The 15985-nt window shown below is 59.0% G+C and overlaps 1 protein-coding gene across 1 annotated transcript in view; it reads left to right on the top strand.

The window, feature by feature from the left end:
• Positions 1-12414, top strand: part of COL2A1 (collagen type II alpha 1 chain) — a gene marked incomplete at both ends in the record, with an annotated part of 13207 nt that extends 793 nt beyond the window's left edge. The window contains 43 exons of the mRNA XM_079547908.1: positions 12-65; positions 171-224; positions 328-381; positions 466-510; positions 604-657; positions 749-793; positions 907-960; positions 1050-1148; positions 1327-1371; positions 1757-1855; positions 2820-2873; positions 3288-3395; positions 3479-3532; positions 3625-3723; positions 4451-4504; positions 4587-4685; positions 4776-4829; positions 4954-5007; positions 5295-5348; positions 5429-5482; positions 5590-5634; positions 5902-6000; positions 6094-6201; positions 6277-6330; positions 6410-6463; positions 6546-6599; positions 6694-6747; positions 6836-6943; positions 7053-7106; positions 7217-7270; positions 7534-7695; positions 7788-7895; positions 8206-8313; positions 8476-8529; positions 8627-8734; positions 9006-9059; positions 9170-9277; positions 9408-9461; positions 9737-9844; positions 9925-10213; positions 10572-10759; positions 11900-12142; positions 12268-12414. Coding sequence (XP_079404034.1) covers positions 12-65; positions 171-224; positions 328-381; positions 466-510; positions 604-657; positions 749-793; positions 907-960; positions 1050-1148; positions 1327-1371; positions 1757-1855; positions 2820-2873; positions 3288-3395; positions 3479-3532; positions 3625-3723; positions 4451-4504; positions 4587-4685; positions 4776-4829; positions 4954-5007; positions 5295-5348; positions 5429-5482; positions 5590-5634; positions 5902-6000; positions 6094-6201; positions 6277-6330; positions 6410-6463; positions 6546-6599; positions 6694-6747; positions 6836-6943; positions 7053-7106; positions 7217-7270; positions 7534-7695; positions 7788-7895; positions 8206-8313; positions 8476-8529; positions 8627-8734; positions 9006-9059; positions 9170-9277; positions 9408-9461; positions 9737-9844; positions 9925-10213; positions 10572-10759; positions 11900-12142; positions 12268-12414 — 3702 coding nt within the window. The remainder of the gene's footprint in view (positions 1-11; positions 66-170; positions 225-327; positions 382-465; positions 511-603; positions 658-748; positions 794-906; positions 961-1049; positions 1149-1326; positions 1372-1756; positions 1856-2819; positions 2874-3287; positions 3396-3478; positions 3533-3624; positions 3724-4450; positions 4505-4586; positions 4686-4775; positions 4830-4953; positions 5008-5294; positions 5349-5428; positions 5483-5589; positions 5635-5901; positions 6001-6093; positions 6202-6276; positions 6331-6409; positions 6464-6545; positions 6600-6693; positions 6748-6835; positions 6944-7052; positions 7107-7216; positions 7271-7533; positions 7696-7787; positions 7896-8205; positions 8314-8475; positions 8530-8626; positions 8735-9005; positions 9060-9169; positions 9278-9407; positions 9462-9736; positions 9845-9924; positions 10214-10571; positions 10760-11899; positions 12143-12267) is intronic.
• Positions 12415-15985: the final 3571 nt, after the last annotated feature.

The following is a 15985-nucleotide window of genomic DNA, read 5'->3' as shown; positions in this document are numbered from 1 at the left end:
TTTCCCTGCAGGGTGAGACAGGCAAACCCGGCAAATCTGGTGAACGTGGCCCCCCCGGCCCCCAGGTGAGGCAGCACTGAGCTGAAAGCTGCCCCCATCGCTGCCCCCCAACCCTTTTTCTCCCCTCCCTCCCCATCTCAAGTTCACCCTAACCCTATTCCTCCCCACAGGGCGCTCGTGGCTTCCCTGGGACTCCTGGTCTCCCCGGAGTGAAAGGCCACCGAGTGAGTGCCCCCCACCCCACACTGCCCCCCATCACTTACATCCCACTGTGCTCCCCCCCCCCCATAACCTTGTTTCTGCCTCTCTCCTTTCCCCATCAACCAGGGTTACCCCGGTTTGGACGGTGCCAAAGGAGAGGCTGGGGCTCCCGGAGCCAAGGTGAGTGAGGGGTGACCACCTCCAGGTGTGGGGATGTGTGCCCCAACCCGGCCTCATCCTCTCTCGACCCTTTTTCTCTTATAGGGTGAATCTGGTTCACCGGGTGAGAACGGCTCCCCCGGCCCTATGGTGAGTGCGGGGGGTGGGCAGAAGGGAAACTGAGGCACAGAATGGGGGGTCAGACCCCATAACCTCTGCACTGTTCCCCCTCCACCATGGCAGGGACCCCGTGGGCTGCCTGGAGAGCGAGGACGTCCCGGCCCCTCTGGTGCTGCGGTGAGTGTGACAGTGGCCCTATGGCACAGGGCTGTGGGGGGGGGGGATCGGGGTGCTGTGACCCCCCCCCATAACTGCCATCTCCCCCCAGGGTGCTCGAGGCAATGACGGCCTCCCCGGCCCTGCTGGACCCCCTGTAAGTATGGGGCTGCTTTGACCCCGCACCCCAATATTCTGCTGAACCCCATAGGGGTTCTTCGGGAGCCCCCCCAGCCTGGGCAGCCCCCCCACACTTTCCTGTCCCTCCAGGGACCCGTCGGCCCTGCTGGAGCTCCTGGCTTCCCCGGAGCCCCCGGTTCAAAGGTAAGGGCTGAGCAGAGAGATGCAGGTAGGATTGAGGGAGGGGAAACTGAGGCACGGTGCCCCATCTCACCCCATTTCTCTCCCCCCAGGGTGAAGCCGGCCCCACTGGCGCACGGGGTCCTGAGGGAGCCCAAGGACCCCGTGGCGAATCTGGCACCCCCGGCTCTCCTGGCCCCGCTGGCGCACCTGTAAGTGTCCCCAGTGGTGTCACAGCCCTGGGATGTCCCATCCTCGTGGCATCCCCCTCGGCTCGGGAGCTTTGGGGAGTGTGTGTGGGGGGATCTGAGCGTCAGGGGGGTTATCCTGTGCTTGGGGATGGGGAAGCTGAGGCACAGGGTGTGAGATGTCTCACTCTTCTTCTTTTAGGGTAACCCTGGGACTGACGGCATCCCCGGTGCCAAGGGCTCAGCGGTGAGTATGGACCAGGGTGGGAAGGAGGGAGGGGTCCGGAAGCTTTGGGTTGGAGCAGGGGTGGAGCTGGTGGGACACTGGGAGTCATAAGGATGGTGGGAGATGGGGGGTGGTTGGGGGGGTATGGTGAAGATTCTGGGGACGCTGGAGGTGCTGTGGGGGGGGATGTGTAATTTGTGTGGGATGTGGGGGCTTTGGGGGTTGGGGGGATCACTGTGAGACGCTGGGGGGGATGGAGGGATGATGAGGGCTGGGGGATGTGTGGGAGTGCTGGGGGTCAGGAGATGCGTCATGGGCAGGATGCTGTGGGATGCTGGGGGCCGTGGGGCCATTAGGGGACATGGCGCCACGCTGTGCCCCCCTGACGGCCGCTGTCTGCCCACAGGGCGCCCCAGGCATTGCAGGCGCTCCAGGATTCCCCGGCCCACGCGGCCCCCCCGGACCCCAAGGTGCCACCGGACCACTGGGACCCAAAGGACAGACGGTAAGAGACCCCCTGAGACCCCGCATGGGGATCACAGGTGAGGCCCCGCCCACTGCCGGGTGACCCTGCCCACTGTGGAAGTAGCCCCGCCCACTTTGTCACATGCCCCGCCCACCGTGCTGCAGGACACGCCCCCGTGCAGGACCCTGCTGTGGGTCACTCTCTGCCCCCTCCCCAAGTGCCCCACGGTTGCTCCCAGGAGACCCTTTTCTCGTCTCCAAAGGGGCCACTGGGGATGGGATGGGGTGGGAATGGGATGGGTGACGAGATTGGGGTGGGATGGGATGGGGATGGGGATGGGGATGGGGGTGGGATGGGATGGGATGGGGCTGGGATGGGGCTGGGATGGGCATGTGGGTATGGGGACAGGAAAGAGGATGAGGAAGGGTCTGGGGACACGGATGGTGATGGGGAGAAGAATAGGGTTGAGGATATGGGAAATGGGGGGTGAGAAAGGGGATGGGGCTGGAGAATAAGATGGAGATTAAGAAGGGGACAGCTTTGGTTTGGGATTGAGATGAGGATGGGGACACAGCTGGGAAGAGATGGAGACAGGAGTGGGAGGGATGAGCAGAGTAAGGGATGGAGACAGGGATACAGATGGCGCTAAAATGGGAACAGAGATGGAGTGGAAACAGAGATGGGAGCAAAACTGGGCAGCAGGAAAGGGGATGGGGGACAGGGACAGAGATGGAGTGGAGGTGGGGTTGGGAAAGGCATGGGGACAGGGATTTGATGGGACAAGGATGGAGACAAGGATGCAGATAGGGGTGAAGAGAGGGGTAGGGGCAGGAAAAGCGCTGGAGAGATGGGGATGGGATATAAATGGGGATGGGATGGGAATGAGGCCAGGAACGGGAGTGGGAATTGGGATGGGAACAGGGCTGGGGTTGAGATGGGGAGCACGACGGGGGCACTGAGAGTCCATTGCCCACCTCCCCTCCCTCCCCCCCTCTTCCCCCAGGGTGAACCCGGCATCGCAGGCTTCAAGGGCGAGCAAGGACCGAAGGGCGAGACGGTGAGTTTTGGGGGGGCCCATCCAGCCCCCGCCATCTGGGGAGGACCCCGCTGCGGGGCCGCGTCTCTAACGAACCTCTTCCCCTAACGAGGCCCCTCGAGGGGCAGCGTCCCCCCTCCTGCAGCAGGGGGTGGAGGGGGAACAATAGGCTCTGTGTTAGGGCCGCGCTGCGCCCCCCCCTCGGCCCCGGGGCCGGGGACATTCCCCCATCGCTTCATTAACCAACCTCAATGCGTGGGGCCGCTTCCCACTGTGGGGCCGCTGAGCCCCGGCGCCGTCGTGCGTGGACCCCCGGAGATGGGGGTTTTGGTTGGGGGCCGGGGGGGGGGGGGGGGGGGGGAGCTGCGAGCTGAACCCCAGCCCCCAACCCGTCCTGGTTTGCTGCTCTGACCCCCTTTTCCTCCTCTTCCTCAGGGCCCCGCAGGACCCCAAGGTGCCCCCGGGCCGGCTGGCGAGGAAGGCAAGAGAGGAGCTCGTGGTGAACCTGGTGCCGCTGGCCCTGTGGGCCCCCCCGGAGAAAGGGTGCGTGCAGAGCACTGCCCCCCACCTTAAAACAAAGAAACCCTACAACCAGCCCTGACTTCGCCCCTCTTCTTCCTCCATAGGGCGCTCCTGGCAATCGTGGATTCCCCGGGCAGGACGGGCTGGCCGGACCCAAGGTGGGATCGTGGGGTTATGGGGGGGTCCTATAGGCAGTGCCGACTCCCTGTGCTCCCCCCTCCAACCTGTGCCCCCCTCCCACCCCACACAGGGTGCTCCAGGTGAACGCGGCCCCGCTGGTCTCGCCGGTCCCAAAGGTGCCACCGGTGACCCTGGACGTCCTGGAGAGCCTGGGCTGCCCGGAGCGAGGGTGAGAGCTGTGGGGGGGGGACAGAGCCTCCTCCCCATGGGGGGGTGCTGGAGGGCTCAGGTGGGGCAGAAGGATGTGGAGCAGTGGTAGGGGCTGCCGAGGTCAAGTGAGGAGGGGGTTTGGGGGCAGTTCAGGGGGTTTTGCAGCTGGTTGGGGACGTTTGGGGTCGGTTGAGGAACGTTTGGGGTTGGTTGAGGAGATTGGAGGTTGGTTAAGGGACATTTTGGGTTTGTTAAAGAGCATCCGTGTTGATTCAGGAGCATTCGGGGCTGGTTAGGGAACATTTGAGGTTTGTTGCAGAGCATTTGGGGTTGGTTAAGGAGCTTTTGGGGTTGATTCTGTCGGTTTTAGGTGCTCTTTGGGGTTGGTTCGTTTGCTCTTTGGCTCCAGTCAGGGTGAACTTTGGCATCAGCTGAGATGCACTTAGGGGTAGTTATGGTGCAGGTGGGATTCATTACGGTGCATCTGGGGGGAAGATGCTCTTTGGTGCTAATTAATGTTCTCTGTGGGGTGACTTAGGGTGCATTTGGGATGAGTTAAGTTGCTTTTTGGGGTTACCAAAGATTGGGCTTGCTAAAGAAGCTCTTAAAGGCCGCGCAGCCCCCTGTGCCCTCATCCCAGCTCCTCTTCAGCCCTGGAGCTGGGCAGGACAGGGGCTCCCAATGTGTTCCCCTCCCAATTTGGGACCCCCAGCTGCTGCAGCCCCCATTGCTTCCTTCCCCCACAGGGTCTCACCGGCCGCCCCGGCGATGCGGGACCTCAAGGCAAAGTCGGTCCGACTGTAAGTGATGCTCCATGGGGTGGGGGAAGGAGGGTTGGGGGTGGCTGTCGTGACCCACGCTGATGTCCCCCTCCCCATATAGGGTGCTCCTGGCGAGGATGGCCGCCCCGGCCCTCCCGGCCCTCAGGGTGCTCGTGGGCAGCCCGGTGTGATGGGTTTCCCCGGTCCCAAAGGAGCTAATGTGAGTATTGACCTCTGTGAGTTTTCTGCCCCAAAATGGAGCGGTGAAGGTTCAGTGCAGGTGTGATCCCATCCTCTGTCCTCCCTGTAGGGTGAGCCTGGAAAAGCTGGAGAGAAAGGACTGCCTGGCGCCCCAGGGCTGCGGGTGAGCTCCTTCTGCCTCTCCGACCCCATAAAATCACCTTTTGGGGTTTCCCTTGCACTGTGCTCTGTGTGCGGTTGGGGAAACTGAGGCACGGGGCTGAGTGCTGGGGATTTCTCCTCTGCAGGGTCTTCCTGGTAAGGATGGAGAGACAGGAGCTGCTGGACCCCCCGGACCCGCTGTGAGTGTCACTGCTTCTCTTTTTGGGGACAGATGTTTGAAATGTGGGGCTGGGGGGGTGTAGCCCCCGGATCTGGGTGGAAGATCACGCCAGGCATGCTGGGGATACAGGGGGGGCAGAACCCCCAGTGTTGAAATGTGGGGATTTTGTGTCCCAGCTGCTCCACCCCGGTGTGATTTTTGATTTTGTCCAAATTCTTGGGGTGGGTGAAGGGCTGCAAAGGGGTGAATCCAGGAAGGGGGAGGGGGGCTCCTCAGAGCCGTCACTGCTGTCCTTCCTTCCTTTAGGGTCCCGTGGGTGAGAGAGGAGAGCAAGGAGCCCCCGGTCCTTCCGGATTCCAGGTGAGTGGGGACACACAGGGGAGAATTGGGGTGATGCAGGTGGGCACCCCCCCCTCACACCTCTCCTTGTCCCCAAACAGGGACTGCCCGGACCACCAGGTCCCCCTGGAGAGAGCGGCAAACCCGGAGACCAGGTGAGGCCATTCATCCCTGAGCTGCATGGGGGGCTTAGCCCTCTCTGACCCCCCCCAGCACTGACTCCCCCCAGTGCTGACTCCTGGCTCTCCCCTCCTCTCTGCAGGGTGTTCCCGGAGAAGCTGGTGCCCCCGGTCTTGTTGGTCCCAGAGTGAGTATTGCTCATCCCCCTGCTCGGGGACAGGGATCCTCCTGTCCCACAGAATGTTTGGGGGGCTCAAGTGGGGAGCAGAATCCGAACAACTCCACCAAAGCCATCGGACCCTCACAGTTCCAGTGGCTCAGTGTCCCCTTACCTCCCAGTTCACCCCAGTCCCACCTGGGATGGATGCACTGCCCTCTGTCCTGAGGAAAATGCCATTGTTTCCCTCGCTGTGGCCTTGGGGGGCTTCTCTCTGATCGTCTCCCCCCACCATAGGGTGAACGTGGATTCCCCGGTGAACGCGGCTCTCCCGGTGCCCAAGGGCTGCAGGGTCCCCGTGGGCTGCCTGGAACGCCTGGCACTGATGGACCCAAGGTGGGTGACAGAGGGTGGGTGGCAACAGTGCCACCAGCACGGATCCGTGATGCCATCGGAGCCCCGATGACCGCACTGCTGTTCTGCTTTTAGGGTGCGACCGGTCCGGCTGGTCCCAACGGTGCCCAGGGTCCCCCAGGGCTGCAGGGAATGCCTGGTGAGAGAGGAGCAGCTGGCATCGCTGGCCCCAAAGGTGACCGGGTAAGGTGATGCATCCCAGAAGTGTCCTGAGCGACATCAGGTCTCAGCTCGGCTCACACTCATCCCATCCCACAGGGAGATGTTGGTGAGAAAGGACCCGAAGGAGCTCCTGGCAAGGATGGCGCACGTGTAAGTGGGACACGGCCGTGGGGTGGGCTGGCAAAGGATGCTCACAGAGACCACGTCCTCATCTGTCTCTCTCCCATAGGGTCTGACGGGTCCCATTGGTCCCCCTGGCCCTGCTGGCCCCAACGGCGAGAAGGTGAGAGCAGCATCACAACGCCCCACAGCGCGTCCCATGGAACGACCCCAGTGCATCCACCTCTCCATCTTTTCTTTTCCAGGGTGAATCCGGCCCTCCTGGTCCATCTGGTGCTGCCGGTGCCCGTGGAGCCCCTGTAAGCACAACGTCTGCAGCCCCTGGGTGCCTCTAACCATAACCCTAAACCCCCATCAACCCCCTTATCAACCTCCCCCATTTCTTTCCGTTAGGGCGAGCGTGGCGAGCCCGGTGCCCCTGGTCCTGCTGGATTTGCTGGCCCCCCTGTGAGTGTTTCACCCCAAAGCCCCCATCACACACTCAAGTTATCACCCCTGTCCTCACCCCACTCATGGTGGCTGCTGTCCCCATCAGGGTGCCGACGGACAACCCGGTGCCAAAGGCGAGCAGGGAGAACCCGGGCAGAAGGGTGACGCTGGTGCTCCTGGTCCCCAAGGTCCCTCCGGCGCTCCTGGCCCTCAGGTACAGCCCCAAAATGGGGCAAAGCCCCAAATCTGGGATATCACAGCCCCAATGCAGGCACACTGCAGCTCCCGTTCGTATTTGTAACCTGTTTTTCTTTCCTTCCCAGGGTCCAACCGGTGTCACTGGTCCCAAAGGAGCTCGCGGGGCTCAGGGTCCCCCTGTGAGTACCAGAGGGCTGGGCTGCAGGATGGGGAAGGAATGGCCGTGGGGCTGAGCTGTGTCTGAGCCTTGTTTCTCCTCTCTGTTCACTGATTCTCATTCCCTCCCCAGGGAGCCACAGGATTCCCCGGAGCTGCCGGCCGCGTGGGACCACCCGGCCCTAATGTGAGTCTGGGGGGGTTCTGGCATTGCCCCCACCTGGGGTTTGGGTGCTGCTTCCCTGTGCTGCGTGTTGGAGGGGGCGCTGTGTCCCTGCGCGGGCATCTGGGGTTTTCCTCCTCAGGTCTCTGATGGTGGCTTTTGGCCATTGCAATGATAGAGAAGAACTTTCCTAAGGAAAAGAGCTCCCCGACCAAGCAGCACTGTGATGTGGGTGATGAAGATCGGCCACCTCTGCTTTGCACCAACGCTGCTTTCCTTCCTTTTAGGGTAACCCAGGCCCCCCCGGACCCCCTGGCTCTGCTGGCAAAGATGGCCCCAAGGGTGTTCGTGGTGATGCTGGCCCCCCTGGCCGTGCTGGAGACCCCGGCCTCCAAGGCCCCGCCGGCCCCCCTGGCGAGAAGGGTGAACCTGGCGAGGACGGCCCCGCGGTGAGGATTTCGGGGGTCTCCTCCCTCTGTGCACCCCCTGACTGCATGGTGCCATTGTTCTGGGTCTGATCCCCCTCTCTGCTGCCCTGCAGGGTCCCGACGGCCCCCCAGGTCCTCAAGGCTTGGCAGGACAGCGTGGTATCGTGGGTCTCCCAGGACAGCGTGGTGAGAGAGGCTTCCCTGGACTTCCAGGGCCATCGGTGAGTGGGTCGCTCTCATTCGGGTGCACTGAATCCTATGGGTTGCAGATATGTAGGGGCTGCAATGCTCTGGAGCCCATCTCAGGGGTCTCCAGCCCCTTGGTGCAGCCCGTGGGGGCACCGTTTCCAGGTGGTTTGGGGTTTTGCAAAGCTCCTCTTCCCCACCAGGAGCCGCTGGCGCAAGGCTTAAAGCCGGGGCAGGAAAACCACTGGTGGTTGTTTGTTGCACAGGGGTCTGGGAGCCATGAAAAATGGGGAAGGGGCTGCGCTGGGGTCTCTCCCACTCATGCACTTTTTCCCTTTCTTTCAGGGAGAACCTGGAAAGCAAGGAGCACCTGGCTCTGCAGGCGACCGAGGTCCCCCCGGCCCCGTGGGACCCCCTGGGTTGACAGGTCCTGCTGGAGAACCCGGGCGTGAGGTAAGCAAAACCCCAGCATCATCACACCAGCACCGGGCATCACCGTCCTCATGGCACAACTCGGCTCCTGGAGCTCCCTGGTGTCTTTTCTCCAGCATCGAAAGGAGACTTTGCACAAATGCTGCTCCACCCCAGGGTTATAACATCCTCTCTTCCTCCTAGGGCAACCCCGGTGCTGACGGACCCCCAGGCAGGGATGGTGCAGCTGGCGTGAAGGTGAGCTTGCCGTGCGCACCCCATGAGTGCTCACTATCCCTGTGCCAAAAGCCGTGGGGTTTTGCACAGATCTGACCTCCCCACCCTCTGCTCACAGGGTGACCGTGGTGAGACCGGCCCTGTGGGTGCCCCTGGTGCTCCCGGAGCCCCCGGTGCTCCTGGTCCCGTTGGTCCCACTGGAAAACAAGGAGACAGAGGCGAGACGGTGAGTGCTGCGTGAGGGTTTAGGATTTAGGGTCTCCTTATGGCTGAAAATCTGCTGTGATTCCCCACGAGTTTTGTTCCTCACACCAGTGCTCCAGCTGAGAGCATTTAGAGATGCTTTGAGGCACAGAACTGCTGATTGTCGCTGTTGCTTGGATTTGGGGTATGGTGGGAGGGACTGATTCAGACACCCCTGAAATGCCAAATTCATGGCTTCGAGGTGGTGTTTCAGGTCACTGGCACCTTCTGATGTCCTTTTTTTCTCCCTGCAGGGTGCACAAGGGCCCATGGGTCCCTCTGGTCCCGCTGGAGCTCGAGGAATGCCGGTGAGTGACGCTGAGCACATCAGCACATCCCACGTGCAAAGTGCGGGGTGCTGCGTGCCAGGCAGGGCTCTGCCCACCCCGAGCTCAACACAGCGCTGTCCCCACTTCAGGGTCCCCAAGGGCCTCGTGGTGACAAAGGTGAGACAGGAGAGGCTGGAGAGAGAGGGCTGAAGGGCCACCGTGGCTTCACCGGTCTGCAGGGTCTTCCCGGACCACCCGTAAGTTGATTTGGGGAGCGCTGAGCCCCCCCTGGAGGATGCAGCTCCTTTGGGGTCTCTGTGGGCACCGAGGCTCTGCCAGGGCTGATGTGCTGACCACAGAGCTGTGACACCCCGGCTTCCTCCTCAGGGCCCTTCTGGAGACCAAGGTGCTGCCGGTCCCGCTGGTCCCTCCGGTCCTAGAGTAAGTCCTGTCAGTGGTGTTTGGGGTGGTGAAAGGGGAAGGAGCAGCAGTGCCCTCTCTGGGCACCTGCAGCCTCTGTCAGCTCCTGATTGCTTGTTAGCACCAGGAGTTAACGGCTCCCCATCGCCTTGGTGTAGGGAACCTGCTTTGGCAAGGGGGGTTGGACTCGATGATCTCTGGAGTTCCCATCCAACCCCTACAATTCTGTGATTCTGTGATTCCCTGCCCTGATGCCTTGCAATGCCTTCAACCCCCATTTTGGGGCTCTCTCTTAGGGTCCCCCTGGTCCCGTCGGCCCCTCTGGCAAAGATGGCTCCAACGGCATGCCCGGCCCCATCGGTCCTCCCGGTCCCCGCGGACGGAGCGGTGAACCTGGCCCTGCGGTGAGTCCCAGTTGTGGGGAGGCAGGGAATGGAGTCCAGCTCTCAGAGCAGCCCATCAGCATCACTTCCTTCTCCCATAGGGTCCTCCTGGAAATCCCGGTCCTCCCGGTCCTCCCGGCCCCCCGGGCACCGGCATCGACATGTCAGCTTTTGCCGGACTGGGTCAGACGGAAAAGGGCCCCGACCCCATCCGCTACATGAGGGCAGACGAGGCGGCTGGAGGACTGCGGCAGCACGACGTGGAGGTGGACGCCACGCTCAAATCCCTCAACAATCAGATCGAGAGCATCCGCAGCCCCGAGGGTTCCAAGAAGAACCCAGCCAGGACCTGCCGCGACATCAAGCTCTGCCACCCCGACTGGAAGAGCGGTAAGAGCTCCGTGTCTGCTTCTCCCATCCTCCCCTCCTCTCCAAAGAAGAGCATCCCCAGCATCCTTGCACCGACCTGCACGCAGGTTGGATGTTAGGAAAGGTTTCTGCTCCATAAGAGTGGTTGGGCAGCGGACTGGGCTGCGCAGGGATGCGGGGCAGTCCTTGTCCCCAGAGGTGATGGGGAGCTGTGGAGATGTGGCACTTGGGAACGTGGCTTTTCCAATCTTAATGACTCTGTGCTTCCATCGGTGGGCGTGGTGGTGATGGGTGGACATTCTTTGGTGATCTTTGAGGTCTCAATGACTCCCAGCCCTCCCCAACCCCGTGAGCATCCCATTTGTCCTCCCCGCTGCAGGAGATTACTGGATTGACCCGAACCAGGGCTGCACCTTGGACGCCATCAAAGTTTTCTGCAACATGGAGACGGGCGAGACCTGCGTCTACCCGACCCCCAGCAGCATCCCCAAGAAGAACTGGTGGACCAGCAAGACAAAGGACAAGAAGCACGTCTGGTTTGCAGAGACCATCAACGGCGGTTTCCACGTAAGCGATCCCGGCTGGGCTGTCCTTCCTTGCTGTTATGCTGATGGATTTTAATGAAGTTGTAGAGGGCGATTCTGAAGGCATGGAGTTGGGTCGGTTTAGCTCCACAAATCAAAGGAAAAGGATGGGATGGAGCAGCTGAGCTCCCTCTGTTTGTTTGGCCCAGAAAAGATGAGGATGAGGGGAGGCTCACGGCCCTACAGCCCCTCATGGCCCCTTACGGCCCTACAGCACTGGTAGGAAAAAGTTCTGCCCCAGAGGCATGGAGCAGCCCTGAGATGCTGGAGCTCAGGGAGCGTTGGGAAAATGCTCTCAGGCATCCAGTTTGGGTTTTGGGTCAGGTCCTGCGTATCCTGATGTACAGAGGGCAACCAGCTGATGGGTGGGCTTTAAAGACCCTTCCAACCCAGCCATTCCATGGTTCTGTGACCTTTAAGGACCCTTCCAACCCATCCATTCCATGGTTCTGTGACCTTTAAGGACCCTTCCAACCCAGCCATTCCATGGTTCTGTGACCTTTAAGGACCCTTCCAACCCAACCATTCCATGGTTCTGTGACCTTTAAGGACCCTTCCAACCCAATCATTCCATGTTCTGTGACCTTTAAGGACCCTTCCAACCCAGCCATTCCATGGTTCTGTGACCTTTAAGGACCCTTCCAACCCAGCCATTCCATGGTTCTGTGACCTTTAAGGACCCTTCCAACCCAACCATTCCATGGTTCTGTGACCTTTAAGGACCCTTCCAACCCAATCATTCCATGTTCTGTGACCTTTAAGGACCCTTCCAACCCAGCCATTCCATGGTTCTGTGACCTTTAAGGACCCTTCCAATACAGCCATTCCATGGTTCTGTGACCTTTAAGGACCCTTCCAACCCAGCCATTCCATGGTTCTGTGATCTTTAAGGACCCTTCCAACCCAGCCATTCTATGGTTCTGTGACCTTCAAGGACCCTTCCAACCCAACTATTCTGCTATTCTATTGGTTTTATGATCTTTAAGGATCCTTCCAATCCAAACCACTCCATGATTTTTTTCAGCCATTTGGGAGCCTGAAGCATGGAAGTCTTCCCATAAAGCTCCTGCGCGTAAGGTGGTCGTGATGCCACAGGCTTTAACTCCTCACCTCTTCCCTCCAGTTCAGCTACGGCGATGAGAACCTGTCCCCCAACACCGCCAGCATCCAGATGACCTTCCTGCGCCTCCTGTCCACCGAGGGCTCCCAGAACGTCACCTACCACTGCAAGAACAGCATCGCCTACATGGACGAGGAGACGGGCAACCTGAAGAAAGCCATCCTCATCCAGGGATCCAACGACGTGGAGATCAGAGCTGAGGGCAACAGCAGGTTCACCTACAGCGTCTTGGAGGACGGCTGCACGGTAGGTTGCTGGGCGCCTGCAAAAGAAAGGCGTAGATGGGGAGGTGGGGCTGAGGCTGTGGGGCTGAGGCTGTGGGGCTGGGGCTGGAGCAGCTGACAGCATCCCTGCCTTCCTTTTCTCCCCAGAAACACACTGGCAAATGGGGCAAGACTGTCATCGAGTACCGGTCGCAGAAGACCTCGCGCCTGCCCATTGTAGATATTGCACCTATGGACATTGGCGGAGCCGAGCAGGAGTTTGGCGTGGATATTGGCCCAGTCTGCTTCTTGTAAAAAGAGTTGTTTTATTTGTGTGTTTGTTGTTTGTTTGTTTGTTGGTTTTGTTTTGTTTTTTTTTTTTTAAAAAAAGGAATCCAGCCCAATCCCATAAAAACAAACCCAATCCCACCCCGAGGACCCATACGTTCCCATCACAACTTCTGCACTGAACGGATGGCACGACCCCCGTGTTCCCCTTCGGGACCCTCCAGCGCCGTCACCGGGCAGACTGCGACATAAAACCATGGGCTTATTTATTTATTGCCTTCCTGGAAGGCCGATTTCTTTAGGTCGGGTGGAGGTGGGAATCGATCTGGCAGGTATGACGGCCCCCCCCCCCCCCCCCCAAAAAGGGGTCTTGGCAAAACGCAGGTATCGCGGAATCCCCTCCCCTCCCCGTGTATCACAGCAGGAGTGCTAATGTATCATACGACAGAAATGGTGCTATTCTTGTAAAACAAGTCTGTATTTTTTAACATCAGTTGATATAAAAACAAAAAAAAAAAAAAACAAAAAAAACTTTTGGTGGAAAGTAAAGCCGCCGTGCGGGTCGTTCTTGTGTTTGTTTGCCGTCCAGTCGCCCCCCCTTTAAAGGTTTGGGTTCAGATCTCAGCCTTACAGCTTAGAATCACAGAATCCCCAAGGTTGGAAAAGACCTCCAAGCTCATCCAGTCCAACCGTTCCCCCATTCCCAACAGCTCCCACTGAACCACGTCCCTCAACACAACATCCAGCCTTTCCTTGAACACCCCCAGGCTCGGTGACTCCACCACCTCCCTGGGCATCCATTGCAGTGCCTGACCACCCTTTCTGAACAGTAACACTTCCTCGTGTCCAGCCTGAATCTCCCCTGCCGTAGCTTGAAGCCGTTCCCTCTGCTCCTATCACTGATGACACGAGAGCAGAGGCCGACCCCCAGCTCCCTGCAGCCTCCCTTCAGGCAGTCATAGACAGCAACTATTAGAGATACGGAAAGGGGGTGAAACCACAACTAAACAAATCCCTCAAAGAAAAGGAAACCCCTCCGCCTTCCCTGCTCCAGTCCCATTTTGTGCACACATAATTTAGGGATGGATTCTGCACAACTGAAAGCGGAAGAGCTCACGGCCACGGGGCGCAACGTGGAGCCCTTGTGGTAAAGCAGCCCTGCCTTTAAGCTTGATTAAAACACGACATATGTAAATGCTGCTCTTAAGCAGCTTGCTAATTAGAGGGAAAGCCCCAGAAGTTTAATTGTTTTTAACTATCTGCAAGAAAATTAGCCCAGCGACCCCATGAGAGCTGCTGGCCCGCAGGTTTCACCACAGCACTGCTGTTACTTTTTGCACCAGCTGACAGCGGTCCTTCATTAAGAGAAATTATGACTTGAAAGGATTAAAAACCCCTTTAAAGAAATGTTACTTTGGGGCCCCGGTCTCAGTTTTTAAGTGCTGGCAGCTGGCAATGCTGCAGCCCAAGCACCTGAAGCAGCTTTCCAGGGCTGGGAGCTGCAAGAAACGTTGGCAGAAGAAATTCATTAGAAAGGATTGGAGGATTAAGGAGGATTTTCCAAAATAAACGCCCTTTATAAGGCCGAGTGCCACATGACCCAGAGGGCACCCCCAATTACCAGGGCTCTCCGTGTCCCACAAGCTGTTTCCCTGCTCGGATAAGCAGCAGCATGGGGGATCCCGCAGGCAGCCCTCTGAGCTCGCCCTCACCGGGTAAAAGCTGCTCTGCTTTTCGGACCTGGAGCCCAGGGAGCAGAAAAGCATCTGTTACCTGCAGCCAAAGCACCGCAAGCAAAGGGCTGGGGGTCAGCAGGAAGCTCTGCCACCTCCTGCTGCCACCCATGAGGGGACACAGAGCCCCCCACGCTGTGAGGGCTGCAGGAAGCTCAGCCAGCAGGATGAGAAAGGGCAGAGCGCGTGAGCCCTGCAGCTTCCCTACGGAAAACTCAACTCAGTAGAGTTAGAAGCTGCTGGGGGTTTATCAGGTTTATCAGCACGGCGTGAGGAGCTCGTGATGGGGACGGTGCAGGGACAGCAGAGCCGAGGTCCGCGAACCCAAATCCTGCAGCCTGCGTGGCAACGGAGGTGAGGCGAGGATTTCAGCCCTCACTGCCCCGAATCAGCAGCAGGAAAAAGGTGACACGATGCCAGTCACCGAACTGGGACAAAAGGTTGCTTTCCACAGGACGCAGACAGCATTTCCTCGGTTTCCATGTAAAGGCACTGCCCATCGCACAGCCCCGCTTTAACAAGCGGGCTTCAGCTCTAGCAGCTCTGCTGGAAAGACACTCCACCTCTTAAAAAACAAAGGGCATTTTTATTTCACGCTTGCACAAAAGAAAGCCTCCTTCATTGACAAAGCACCGGAGCCATTTCCCCTGCAGGCTTTGGCCACTTTGTTTCCACATAGAGGTGGATGGAGAACAGCACAAGGCGGGCGCAGAGGAAACACGGGAGGCTGCAGTGACCTGGTTCCACAAAAACCAAAAAGGGCAAAAGCAGAACAAAGTTCTCCAAGCTGCAAACACAGCAGGCTGAACTGCAGCAGGCTGAACTGCAGCAGGCTGAACTGCAGCAGGCTGAACTGCAGCAGGCTGAACTGCAGCAGGCTGAACTGCAGCAGGCTGAACTGCAGCAGGCTGAACTGCAGCAGGCTGAACTGCAGCAGGCTGAACTGCAGCAGGCTGAACTGCAGGTTTGTTTGCTTTGCCATCCTTTGGGAACGATCGGCTCCGGAGAGGTGAGCCTTTGAAACACAAAACTGCCCCATCTTCAACACAATCAGTTCAGGTCTGCAAACACAAAGCAGCACTGAGCTGCACCTTCCCCCGGTTCGACACCAGGGAACTCACAGCTGCTGAATGCCCAAGAAGCAGCTTCAGCGTAGATCAGGGGGTCAAAGCCACAGGGACCCTTCCCCACGCCAACAGCACCCTGCTTAATGAGGCTGCCCTCATTAAGACCGGTGTTTTGGTATCGGGTCGCTGGAGGCAGCCTCAGCTGCCAGCAAAGGAGAAAACATTGTGGTGGTTTCAATTCCCTTTCCTCCTACTAGTGCAAGTTACACAGGTGAAAGCCTGAACACCTCATCTGTGCGTCCCTGGCAGAGAATTATCCCTTTTTATCAAGTTCTGCTCTGAAAGATGCCACCAACAGGCTGCCACCAAGCCAGATTGGGATACATCACACAGAACCAGTTAGCCTGCCCTGGAAGGAGCAGACAGTGCTAAACTTCAAAACTCAAATCTAAGTCCTTGAGATCCTGGGACCCCAAAGCACAGAGCTCGAGTCCTCAGCTCTCCTACACAAAAAAAAACAGTTAAAGAGCTCAAGAAAAAGTCAGGCATCTCACTTTGGAAGGGACCTGGAGGCTTGTAAGTGAACATCAAGATCAGGGACAGGCCAGCAACGCAGCCCAGCTGCAGGCGGCAAAGCGCAAAAGGGACCCAGAGCCTTCAAGTCTCTCCTAAAGCCACTCGCGGTCCTTCTGCTTCCATTGCAAAGTTCCTTTTCTAAGCTACACGTTTCATATTCCACCAGGGAAATCCATCTGTACCATCACCACCCCCAGAAACAGCAGCGAGCTCAGGCTCTGC

The sequence above is a fragment of the Tetrao urogallus genome, assembly GCF_951394365.1.
Source record: "Tetrao urogallus genome assembly, chromosome: 35".
NCBI lineage: Eukaryota > Metazoa > Chordata > Aves > Galliformes > Phasianidae > Tetrao > Tetrao urogallus.
This window is presented reverse-complemented; position numbering and strand designations above follow the sequence as displayed.